Below are 12921 nucleotides of genomic sequence, written 5' to 3' on the forward strand. Positions count from 1 at the left end.
GAGAAAGTGTATCGATCAACTGAAAGGATTTCATCACATTTCTTATTTTACTCGTTTTAACTTTTTGTTCATTATATTATAATGTTATTTACAAAATGTTTTGTATAAATATATTTACATGTTTGGGTGTGTTTTATATATATATATATATCTATATGTAATTTTGTCTCTGTTAGTTACAAATGAAAGTAAATTATAGTTATTTGTCATCAATTGTAATTTTTTCTTCGCAAAAATCACTGAAATTATATTTATTAACTTTTAAGTCAGTTTTGTAAAAAAATTCATCTCAGAGTAACTAATGGATTTTTGAGACCATCAGAAAACACAATTTCTTGTATGTTTTTATTATTTATCATAAACTTAAATTATACACACTGACATTTCAGTCACTGTGATGTCAGAGTATTAAAAGTGGTATAAATAGTTACTGTTAAATGACGTTATGACCCATGTCTGATTCCTCTTTACAGTAACAGTGAACTGGTCTGAAATCACCAGTAGTCTTTGGGCTCCTCCTCTGGTGGCTTCATGTAACTAGTGTTCAGGCACTGAGGGGTTTTTGTTCAGGTCGGCTGATGGTTTGTATCATTGTGTTTCTCTGGCACAGTAATACACAGCAGTGTCTCCAGGCTGCACGTTCTGTCCCTTTAGAGTCACTGTGTTGCTGGAAGAGTCTGAGTCGATACTGAACTTGTTCTTTAGTGAATCTTTATAATATGTGCTCCCTCCAGCCCTTCTTCCAATCCACTCCAGTCCTTTTCCTGCAGGCTGTCTGATCCAAGCTGTCCAGTAGCTGCCGACAGAATAAGAGACCTGGCAGCTGATGGTCAGAGGTTGACCTGGCTGCACAGTCACAGAGGCTGGCTGCGTCAACCGTTCACACTTCACATCTGTTAAAAGAAGAATGTTTTGTCATAAATCATTAAATTGTCCTGCAAAAGAAAAAGTGGTGACTCTATGACAAATCCAGGGAGACTCACATGATCCAGCTGCCAACAGCAGCAGCACAGCTACAGGAAACATGGTTAATGGTGAATCTGACGTGCCGTCAACTCCCCTGTCAGTCTGTTGGGAAGTTTTTATAGTTGAGTAACAAGGAAGGTCTCTGAGTTTGCATAGAATCAAATATACGAATCATCAGTGATGGTGTCACTGGGGGTAATAGAATAGAATAGGCTGCTCAGTGTTATTAGATCAGCTCTGGGAAAACATGACAGGGAATCACCTCTGCTTACTATAAAATATGATGTATTTTGATTTCATTATTTACTCAATTTTAACACATTGAAATCACATTGTAAGGCTGATGAAACCGTTAGCTTTGCTTTTACAGTAAACAGTTCACAATTGAAATCACACATTTGTTGACAGGGTGATGATCCAATCACAGGCTCTCAAAACAGATGAAATTATTAACTGTAAGCAATTGTGTTTGTTAGTGTCCACTGAAAATACTGACTCTGTGTGGTATAACATATACGTATTAGATTAACTATCACATTATCTACATAGTATTATAAAATAGATTTTGTGTTAGTGTATGTTCACTGTAAGGCCGTCATTGTGACCCTAGTTTTAAAAAGTCTCTGTCAGTCATGTTTTTAAAAGAGGGACTTCAACATATTCACATTTCACTCATGAATTCTTAACCAGTGGGTGGTTGAGTTTGAAGGTTTATAGTTCACTATGAAGAGACTACCCTGCCTTTAAGCTCGTGCATGCTGGAAAACACTCCTGGATGTATAATATGTCCGTGGATACGCTCAAGTGCTGAAGACATTATTTGGAAAAGATGAAAATGAATGAATGGATGGGGGAAAGGATTTTTTGGATGATGATTTTGTATCACAAATATAATGTGGTGATGTTTTTTGAGGTGTGAGTGTATGTTTTTTTTTCTTTATCAGTACTAAAGCTGAATAGTGGACATTTCGAGTCTAGTCTTACCTTGCTAGATAATACTAACAGCACTTCAGACAGATTCTCTGCAGCAGACTTTAGGAGACTTTTCAGTCAAGTCATCATGAAACTCAGAAGCAAAGATCTTCATCTGCCTTCTTCATTTTCAACAAAGAATGAAACCATTATCTCGTTGATTAGTTTTCTACTTGGTCAGGATCAATTGGCATTTAGTGTAGAATGTCAACTGCCATATTTATGACTTTTGACTGTTTGGAACGAAATCATGAAGACAATAACAAAAAATGACCTCTGATTAATTTTGGTATACTCTATATATTTATAACGCCTGTAAAAAGGTGTGTAAAGGACTTAATGTTTTTGGGAAAACAGATGTTTCTGAGATCACGTTGCTACTTGTGGTCTCTGGAGGTTTTTGTTCAGCAGCTCCACTGTCCTCAGTCATTGTGGGTCTCGAGCACAGAAGTAAACAGCAGCATCTTCTGCTGTCAGACTCTCGACCTGAAGGAACTGAGTGCTGCTGGAAACATCCTCAGTCATGATGAAACGGTTTTGAAAGGAGCTGCCATAGCTGGCAGAGTTTGAACCTGTGTTCATACGCCCGATCCACTCCAAAGCTTCCCCCGGCCTCTGCCGTATCCAGGCTATATAGTATTCTGTCATGTCGAACCCAGATATGACACATGACATCTTCACCGTCTCTCCAGGTGTTTTCACCTGTGATGTAGACTGGTCCAGTTTGATCTCACTCCAAACTCCTGGAAGTAAAGAAATGATGAACATTATCCAGCAAACTTGTAAACCACACGTTAGACAAGTTACAAAATAAGTAAAGCAGGATTGATTTTCTCACCATGAACAGTAACTACAAATAATAAACCCAGGACAAGTGTGTTTTCCATTCTCTGACAGACACTGTAGTTCTTTGACTGCTGATTAAAGTTGTGTATTAGCCGGTCTGTGTGATCTGACAGTTGCTGGTGTTGTTATAAGGAGGGAAGAGTTTGCATAGACCTCCCCCTACAGGTCTGAGAGGGAACTTGAAACTGATTTTTTTTCATAAACCACAACAGCAGAGGAACATGTAAAATACTGAAGTCCTGCTCTTACAAAAATCTCAATCAAATTCAAATAGATCAAATGAAATGGTATCAATGCAGAGTCTCTTGGTCAGCAGTATGGCAAGTTGAACCTACTGTCTGTTTCTATATGTGACTGTATGCAGCTCCAGTTTTCATGATTCAGCCTGTTGGTCAGTAGACTGAGACAGGAAATGAAGTGAGTCTGCTGTAGCCTCTTTTCACCAGACCATCATCTCAGGTGGGCTAACTGATTCAGGGAACAACTGTTGATATAACGAACAGAATCAGCCGTGACACTGTCTGACTGTCTGTTTCTTCAGGGGAAGACAGTCAGACTGTACCGTTTCTGCTGCACCACCAGTGTTCCTGACTGGCTGCTGCCCGCTCTAGGGACGTTATGCACTGGTGTGTGGATGCCGCAGCCCGCAGCACGGTCCACACAGCTTCTCCCAGTGGTCTCTCCACTGTTGAAACGGCTCACTGATGCTCATGTCGGTCTTTGACCTTTCATTATTTGGTTGTTTTCTTGGGGTTAGCTGCTGTCTGTGGTGCTTCAGCACTTTGCATTTGAAGCGCTACTGTGAATATGATAGCGGTCATAACGTCCTGTGAGATAGCGGTGTTAGCCACTCACATTTCCAGCGGCTAACAATAGTTGTTACGTTCTGAAACAGTTGTGACGACGTACAGTATGTTATTCAAGGCCACTTTTCCACGTCGTCCTCCCGTCCCTCGATAGTAGAAGGCAGAGGAACGATTACATTTTCTCGTTTGAGATGTAACAGGTGATGTTTCCACATGTTTTAATAGAAAATCACTACAAATCGCTCACAGACCTCCGTCTCTCCGACTTGAACCTCCGACTTGAACTTGAACTAACATGCTGTTGCTTTTAAAATTGTACCAGACCACGTGCAAATGTTCAACCAAGACAAGCTTCACCTGACACTCATTTTGAGGGACTTTGAATCTGCATCCTGGGCTTAGTTCAGCCCAAGACGACAGTGATTGGTTTGTAGACATACAAACAAGATCTGGAGATCTGGTTATGCAAAACCACTGTGAAGTCAAATCGGAGATGAGATGATTATTCTCACGGGGAAGACATCGTGGGCGAGTCTCCTGTTCACCTCCGCTGCAGGACAAGTCCCATTTAGAAACCTGGTTAGCATGATGTGCATAGAAAGGCCCTGGTTGGCCGGCAGGGACATTCTTGTTCGAGGTGACGGTGCTCACCACTGATCCACTGAGCCGCCTGACTATGATGTTGTATCCGTCACATTTCACTGTTTAGTGGCATAAATATTTGCAAGTAGTGTTTTTGTAATTCATACCTGGACAAAGGGTTACCGCGTTGTTTCTTATATATATATGTGTTCATGCAGGTTTTTATTATTATCAGGGAATATCAGATTTGTAAAAGACAAATGCTGTAGGATTTTGTCCAGCTGATGAACCAACTCCAGTCACTGTGACTCTCTAGCACAATAATAAACAGCAGAATCTTCTGTTTTCAGACTGTTCATCTGCAGATACACCTGCTTTTTTGCTGTTGTCTCTGGAGATGGTGAACCGGCCGCGGACTGACTGAGAGTAATAGATATTGCTACTGCCGTCACTGATAGAAGCAACCCACTCTAGGCCTTTTCCAGCAGCCTGCCTGATCCAAGCATCCCAGTAATCACCACTAAACCCAGAATATGTGCAGGTCAGTGTGTGGGGAATCTCCACGCCCTTTAACCGCCGGTCCAGACTCAGTCAGCGTTTGCCCGTCAGTACCTAGAGAAATTTAAACAACTTGTTAGCTACTGAAACACAGGCATATTATCTTTATCAGGAGGTCCGTAAGCAAAGCAGTTGCTGTTCTTACCATCCCATGCAATCGACAGGATTAGAAAAGCTACTAAATAATCAGGTCTGATCATCGTAAAAGCAAAGTGTCTCTGTTCGTTCTACAGTGACTGTCAGTGTCTCCGTCCCCGTCCTTCAATCTCCAAAACATTTGTAGAGATGCAAGAGATCAGAGATTTGCATCAACTCCACAAATGAAAGAAGATTATTGTAATTTGTCATAATGTTTTCTTCTGACAAATCACATAAACTTTATTATCTTATGTTCATTGGTTTTGTAAAAAAAAGAAATCTCAGAGTAACTAATGGATTTTGAGACCATCAGAAAACACAATTTGTTGTATGTTTTTATTATTTATCATAAACTTAAATTATACACACTGACATTTCAGTCACTATGATGTCAGAGTATTAAAAGTGGTATAAATAGTTACTGTTAAATTACTTTATGACCCATGTCTGATTCCTCTTTACAGTAACAGTGAACTGGTCTGAAATCACCAGTAGTCTTTGGGCTCCTCCTCTGGTGGCTTCATGTAACTAGTGTTCAGGCACTGAGGGGTTTTTGTTCAGGTCGGCTGATGGTTTGTATCATTGTGTGTCTCTGGCACAGTAATACACAGCAGTGTCTCCAGGCTGCACGTTCTGTCCCTTTAGAGTCACTGTGTTGCTGGAAGTGTCTAATTCGATACTGAACTTGTTCTTTAATGAATCTTTATAGTATACGGTCCCTCCACCATGTTTCCACCCAATCCACTCCAGTCCTTTTCCTGCAGGCTGTCTGATCCAAGCTGTGTAGTGGCTGCTGAGAGAATAAGAGACCTGGCAGCTGATGGTCAGAGGTTGACCTGGCTGCACAGTCACAGAGGCTGGCTGCGTCAACCGTTCACACTTCACATCTGTTAAAAGAAGAATGTTTTGTCATAAATCATTAAGTTGTCCTGCAAAAGAAAAAGTGGTGACTCTGTGAAAAATCCATGGAGACTCACATGATCCAGCTGCCAGCAGCAGCAGCACAGCTACAGGAAACATGGTTAATGGTGAATCTGACGTGCCGTCAACTCCCCTGTCAGTCTGTTGGGAAGTTTTTATAGTTGAGTAACAAGGAAGGTCTCTGAGTTTGCATAGAATCAAATATACGAATCATCAGTGATGGTGTCACTGGGGGTAATAGAATAGAATAGGCTGCTCAGTGTTATTAGATCAGCTCTGGGAAAACATGACAGGGAATCACCTCTGCTTACTATAAAATATGATGTATTTTGATCTCATGGGACGGAGATTCTACACCAAATGAAGGAGTTTAATTATCTCTGGGTCTTGTTCATGAGTAAGGTAGAATTCAGCAGGAGACTGATAGTTTAGAGCAGGGGTTCTCAAACTTTTGCAAGCTGGGCCCCCCCAAAGCTGGTTAGGGCTAGTTGGGGCCCCCCCACCCCCCCGCCGCCCGCCACCGCCGCCCTCAACTACACCACCATATATAGATAGATAGATAGATAGATAGATAGCATATTGTTATTGATAGGCCTGACATGTCAAGGTTAGGCTATTGTTATTGTTATGCCCATACAGACAATTATTATTACTATTTTACTATTTATTATTATTATTGTTATTATTATTATTATTATGATTATGATCAGTAGTAGTAGGCCTATTAGTAGGCTATTAATATTAGCAGCTATGTGAGCCTGCATGCTTTCTTATTATAATAATCATCATTATTATCACCATCATTATATTATTATTATTATAATTAATGATAATCGACCAATTATTATTATATTATTATTATTATCATAATAATAATAAGTGTTATTATTGCTATCATTAGGATACTGTTATTATTATGGGCCTCTTGTGATCTTTAAAAAAAAATCTTGCAGGTCTGTCAATGTGAGACATGAGCCTGCTTTGCCTTGCAAAGGTCCTCAAATCTTTGGGCAATGTTTGACAAACATATCCTCAGGTCATCCTCGATCTGTGCGCGGTTGCGATATTTAGTTTTGAGCGCAGTCAGTCTTGAAAAGCCTGCCTCGCACAAATAAGTCGACGCGAAAAGGAGGCTCATTTTTAAGGCTATGTCGCAAAGCTGAGGGTATTCCGGCATCATTGCTACCCAGAATGATGAAAGAGGGGAGGTGGTAAACAGATGCTTTATTCTACTGTCACTCTTCAGCTCAATAAGCTGCTCTTGCATGTCTATTGACAGCTCGAAAATAGGAGAGAGAGGCAAGCCACATGGCATCATCCAGGTGCTTCGCCAGATCTGTTTGACTTTCAGTCAAAAACAACTTTACCTCCTCTCGCAGCTCATACAGCCGTTGTAACGCCCGCCCCCTGGAGAGCCAGCGAACTTCAGTGTGCAGCAACAGCTGTTCGTGCCCTGACCCCATCTCCTGGCAGAGGACCCCAAACAAACGGGAGTTAAGTGGACGAGCTTTAATATGGTTAATTATTTTCACGGCCTGGTGAAGCACTGACTCGAAGAGCGTTGGCATTTTCTTGGCAGCAAGTGCCTCGCGATGGACCATGCAGTGTGTCCATTGCACAAGTGGAGCAACTTGCTGGACGCGAGCTGCGAGGCCACGCTCACGCCCTGTCATCGACCGCGCTCCATCTGTGCAGAGGCCAATACACTTTCCCCAGCCCAAACCACTGTCTTGGATGAACGAGTCAAGGACATTAAAGATTGCCGTTGTACGGGTCTGAAGAGGCCAGCAAAACAGGATGTCCTCCTCAATTTCCTTTTCCCGCACATACCTGACGTAAGTGAGAAGCTGGGCCTGTCCAGCGATGTCAGTGGATTCGTCCAGCTGCAGTGCATAGTAAGGACTGATTTGAATGTAGTGCATTAGTTGCTCTTTGATATCACTAGACATTTCTGATATTCGGTGTGACACAGTGTCATTTGACATAGGTATTGCGCTGAGTTTAGCAGCTGCACTCTCTCCTGTCATTATTCTACACATGTCTTGCGCGGCCGGCAAAATCTGTGTTTCGGCAATTGTATGGGGTTTGCCAAGCTTAGCAATTCTATGAGCAACTACATACGATGCCTCCAGACACTGCTTGGAAACAGTGCTATGCTTGGAGATGGTGGTTTGTTGTTGCTGGAGGCCATCACGTTTACGTTTAAAGAAGTCCACAGGCTTCTCTTTCAAGTCAGGGTGTTTGGTGTCGAGGTGCCTTTTTAATTTGCATGGCTTCATGCTGTCATTTGCCAGCACCTCGGCACACAAAACACACTGAGGACGTTGCTCAGTCGTGCCAGTGACGGTGAAACCAAACTGCAAATAGCTCTCGTCATATTTGCGAAGCTTTGGCTTCTTCGCAACTGGCGCATCGGTTGCCTGACTTTTACGAATCAGAAACTGGTCCATAGTTGTGTTTGTTTGCTGATACAGTGTGTGTGAAGTTAATAAAGATCTAATTGCAACGTCGTGGTCTTGTGAGTGTGTTTGTATGTGTGGCTGTGAGCGACTTGCACACGAATAATGAATAAGGCTGTGCTAGGCAATGGTTCCTAACAAAACAAACAGTACACAATGTAGACAGGGACAGCACAGAATAGTATTCAAGTACTGGTGTTTTATTTGTTGCAACACGGTGGATGATTGAAGATGTAAAGGTAGGTGTTAAGGAGAAAAGGGCTAGCTGCAGTTGGAAGAAGTTAGCTAGCTAGAAGGCTAGCTCTTGGGGCTACGAGCTTTCTAAAAAGACTGTGGAGCAAATTACTCCTTAGATTAGGCTACGAATAGGCCTACTGCAAGTGCAGGAAGGTATTACTAAAGAAAGAGTGAGTCTTTAAAAAGACTGTTTATAAAGCAATGAATATCTGAATGATAGAGGAAACAAGAGCAATCGCACAAACTCTGCAGGGTGTCGTCTCAGTGAGGGTGAGCGCTGACCATGCCTGCGGTTACTTTTATACTCGGAAGCGTACGTGCAACTCACGTTCAAATGATAACACTCCTCTTTTGATTGGTGGATCAGGAACGAAACAGTATTTGATTCGTTTGTGTCAGTCCATCCCTTTGCATTTCGCCACTGAGGGAGCTTTCACTAACCAGTGACAGGTCGGAGGTAGTTTTTTAATTTTTTAATTTTATTTATTTATTTTAAATTTTTATTTTTTTCTCCGTCTGTGACATCGCGCCCCCCCCTGGAGAGTGTTCGCGCACCCCCCAGGGTTTAGAGCAATGTTGGAGGCTGAAATAACTTCTCCTCATCAACTGCTGACTTATTTGCAACTTTTAGGACTCACTCCTGCAACATTTCCATACATGACTCTCTAGCATGTGTCAGAATGCATTGAAGTGTTTAGCTGCCACGCCATAAAAAGAAAAACATGTTTATCATAAAGACTTGAACACGTTATTTTTATAAAAATATGTTTTTCATGTTATTGTAGCAACTTTCATCACATAACAAGGAACTCTTTTTGTCATAAGAATGTACTGTTTATCGTCTAACATTGTAAAAATGTTTCACATCATGATGCCATAACTTATATAATAGAATATAAGTGTGTGCAGAAAGGGGATAAATGGATGGATAAAGCTCATTTACATGATTTGATCAAGTTCTGCAACATTCTTGGTTTTCAGACGTGGAGATTCTGCTGCTCTTGAGCAAGGTGGGTGATTTCTTGACATGTTATGCAGGAGGAATGAGTGAACTGATGAAAAGAGTTCCTGCAGTTATAAAACCTTCATGAAACGGACTGATTCCTCTTTACAGTAACAGTGAACTGGTCTGAAATCACCAGTAGTCTTTGGGCTCCTCCTCTGGTGGCTTCATGTAACTAGTGTTCAGGCACTGAGGGGTTTTTGTTCAGGTCGGCTGATGGTTTGTATCATTGTGTGTCTCTGGCACAGTAATACACAGCAGTGTCTCCAGGCTGCACGTTCTGTCCCTTTAGAGTCAGTGTGTTGCTGGAAGTGTCTAATTCGATACTGAACTTGTTCTTTAATGAATCTTTATAGTATGAATTTGATGTGTCTTTCATTCCAATCCACTCCAGTCCTTTTCCTGCAGGCTGTCTGATCCAAGCTGTGTAGTAGCCAAGAGAATAAGAGACCTGGCAGCTGATGGTCAGAGGTTGACCTGGCTGCACAGTCACAGAGGCTGGCTGCGTCAACCGTTCACACTTCACATCTGTTAAAAGAAGAATGTTTTGTCATAAATCATTAAGTTGTCCTGCAAAAGAAAAAGTGGTGACTCTATGACAAATCCAGGGAGACTCACATGATCCAGCTGCCAACAGCAGCAGCACAGCTACAGGAAACATGGTTAATGGTGAATCTGACGTGCCGTCAACTCCCCTGTCAGTCTGTTGGGAAGTTTTTATAGTTGAGTAACAAGGAAGGTCTCTGAGTTTGCATAGAATCAAATATACGAATCATCAGTGATGGTGTCACTGGGGGTAATAGAATAGAAAAGGCTGCTCAGTGTTATTAGATCAGCTCTGGGAAAACATGACAGGGAATCACCTCTGCTTACTATAAAATATGATGTATTTTGATCTCATTATTTACTCAATTTTAACACATTGAAATCACATTGTAAGGCTGATTAAACCGTTAGCTTTGCTTTTACAGTAAATAATTAAGGCACATATGTATTGTTGTGACATTTCAGAAATGCAATGATTTTTGATTAGGACACATTTACCATTATCAATGGGAATACAGATTCTAGGGCCATTGCTATGAGCAATCCCGTCCTTGTATAATACGAAGTGATAATTGTGTCTCCTGTGTTCTGGGGAGGAACTCAAACTGAGCATTGACCTACAGGCCAAGGTCCCCCTTCACCAGCCCTGTGTTGGGACCGGGTATTTGTGAACTACAGTTCGGCCTACATGTGTAGTCCAAGCCTGGAGCACATGTTCTTTGTTCTGGAGAAACCAGAGCAGCCAGAACTCAGTCTCCCAGGGTGCTTCAACGTCACACAGGTGTGAAAACCGACCGGGAACACAAGTTTCAACCACTATTGGTCACTCTGGGCCCCATGACCCATGAGGTCACAAGGCCAATATAAGCCAAGTCCCCCCTCTCTTCTTCCTCTTTCTACGCAACCCTCCGAAAGGAGAAGTGAGGCTGTCCAGCTCACTTGCTCTTTCAACTCCAGTCAACTCTCCGAGAGGAGCCCACCTCACTTTCTGCTCAACTTCAATGGAGGAGAGGTGCAGCTTGCAGCTCACCTCACCAAGGAAACCTCCTCCCAATCCAAGCTCTACCAACCTTCAACAGCACAAGAGCTGCATCGCACAGCAGAACCACAACAGGAGCCGTAAACCAGCAAGACGACTTCACTGGACTTCGAACAGCACATCAACCTTTTTTCCCTTTTCATGGACGGGTAACACAACTGGGCTTAATAATTATACTAGGCAAAGCAAAGACTGTTTATTAGATTCCGTGTGATGTTTATTAGTTTGATTTGTGTTACTGTGATATTTTGGTTACAAGTTATTTGAAAGTTAATGTTAGTTATGTTATGCTCTTCAGTCTTTCTCTGCATGCATCTAGTAACTTTCTCTAATTTGGCACCAACACACAAACACACATATCTCCACACACATCTCTCTGACCCCCGCTACATGTCGTTAACATACATGGGGGGATGGTTTATTGCCGTCATAGGGGCCACCCGCCATTTTGAAAGCACACTCACTCACACAGACACACACACGCACGCATACTCACATATACATATTTATATAGTAAGTACACCTTTAGTAATTTGTGTTTTTATACTTTATTATCTTCATAATAAATGTTTTTCTTTCACAAATGTTGTTTTAATGAATGTTGCATAAGTGTGAATTTTGCCAACCTCTACACTGTCAAGAACTGTATATCCTTCAACTTTGCTAACTATCTCTATGGTAATTTTGGTTATAGTTATTAATTTAATTGTTAATCAGAGTTCCAAATTTGTAGTTAGTACTTTTATGAGACTGAATCAATAAATTGGCTATCTTGTCCATTTCTTTGAAGGGTGGTGCCCCGAGGTAACTTTAATAAATTAATGTTATTATTTAATATTAATATATTAATATTAATATTTTATATTAATATTTTTATATTAATGTTAATATTTTATATTAATATTAAATATTTTCTCTGATAACCAAATTTATTGAATGCCGAAAGGCACACCATTTACTGGTGTCACGTTTAATGCATTATTGCACAACACCTGATTGTGATTCACATGAGTTCAAGATGCAGCCAGGGGGAGGACTGTGTCCAGTTTGGGGGACTCAGAACTTCCTCTTTGCTATTTGCAGATGATATGGTTCTGTTGGCTTCATCAGATTGTGACCTGCATGTGTTCTGGGATGGATTGCAGCTGGGATGACGGTCAGCACCTTTAACTCTGAGGCCATGGTTCTCTGCTAGAAAACAACGGATTCATTCTTTGGGTTGGGACGGAGATTCTACACCGAATGAAGGAGTTTAATTATCTCTGGGTCTATTCAATGAGTAAGGTAGAATTCAGAAGGAGTCTGACCGTTTAGAGCAATGTTGGAGGCTGAAATAACTTTTCCTCATTAACTGCTGACTTATTTGCAACTTTTAGGACTCACTCCTGCAACGTTTCCATACATGACTCTCTAGCATGTGTCAGAATGCGTGGAAGTGTTTAGCTGCCACGCAGGAAAAAGAAAAACACGTGTATCATAAAGACTTGAACACGTTATTGTTATAAAACATGTTTTTCATGTTATTGTATCAACTTTCATCACATAACAAGGAACTATTCTTGGCATTAGACTGTACTGTTTATCGTCTAACATATGAAAAACGTTTCACATCATGATGCCATAATTTATATAATAGAATATAAGTGTGTGCAGAAAGGGGATAAATGGATTGATAAAGCTCATTTACATGATTTGATCAAGTTCTGCAACATTCTTGGTTTTAAGACGTGGAGATTCTGCTGCTCTTGAGCAAGGTGGGTGATTTCTTGACATGTTATGCAGGAGGAATGAGAGAACTGATGAAAAGAGTTCCTGCAGTTATAAAACCTTCATGAAACGGACTGATTC

The 12921-nt window shown here is 41.2% G+C and overlaps 1 protein-coding gene and 1 gene segment (V, D, J or C); one reads left to right on the forward strand and one right to left on the reverse strand.

The window, feature by feature from the left end:
* sez6l2 (seizure related 6 homolog (mouse)-like 2) overlaps positions 1-12921 on the forward strand; it is a 141193-nt gene that overhangs the window by 86134 nt on the left and 42138 nt on the right. Inside the window, exon 2 of the mRNA XM_034594045.1 lies at positions 4523-4713. The gene's annotated coding sequence lies outside the window, so the exon portion shown is untranslated. The remainder of the gene's footprint in view (positions 1-4522; positions 4714-12921) is intronic.
* On the reverse strand, positions 2365-3496 carry LOC117766098. The segment is given in 2 exon segments: positions 2365-2681; positions 3487-3496. Coding segments are annotated over 2 exon segments (327 nt in total).

The sequence above is a fragment of the Hippoglossus hippoglossus genome, chromosome 8 (assembly GCF_009819705.1).
Source record: "Hippoglossus hippoglossus isolate fHipHip1 chromosome 8, fHipHip1.pri, whole genome shotgun sequence".
Lineage (NCBI taxonomy): Eukaryota > Metazoa > Chordata > Actinopteri > Pleuronectiformes > Pleuronectidae > Hippoglossus > Hippoglossus hippoglossus.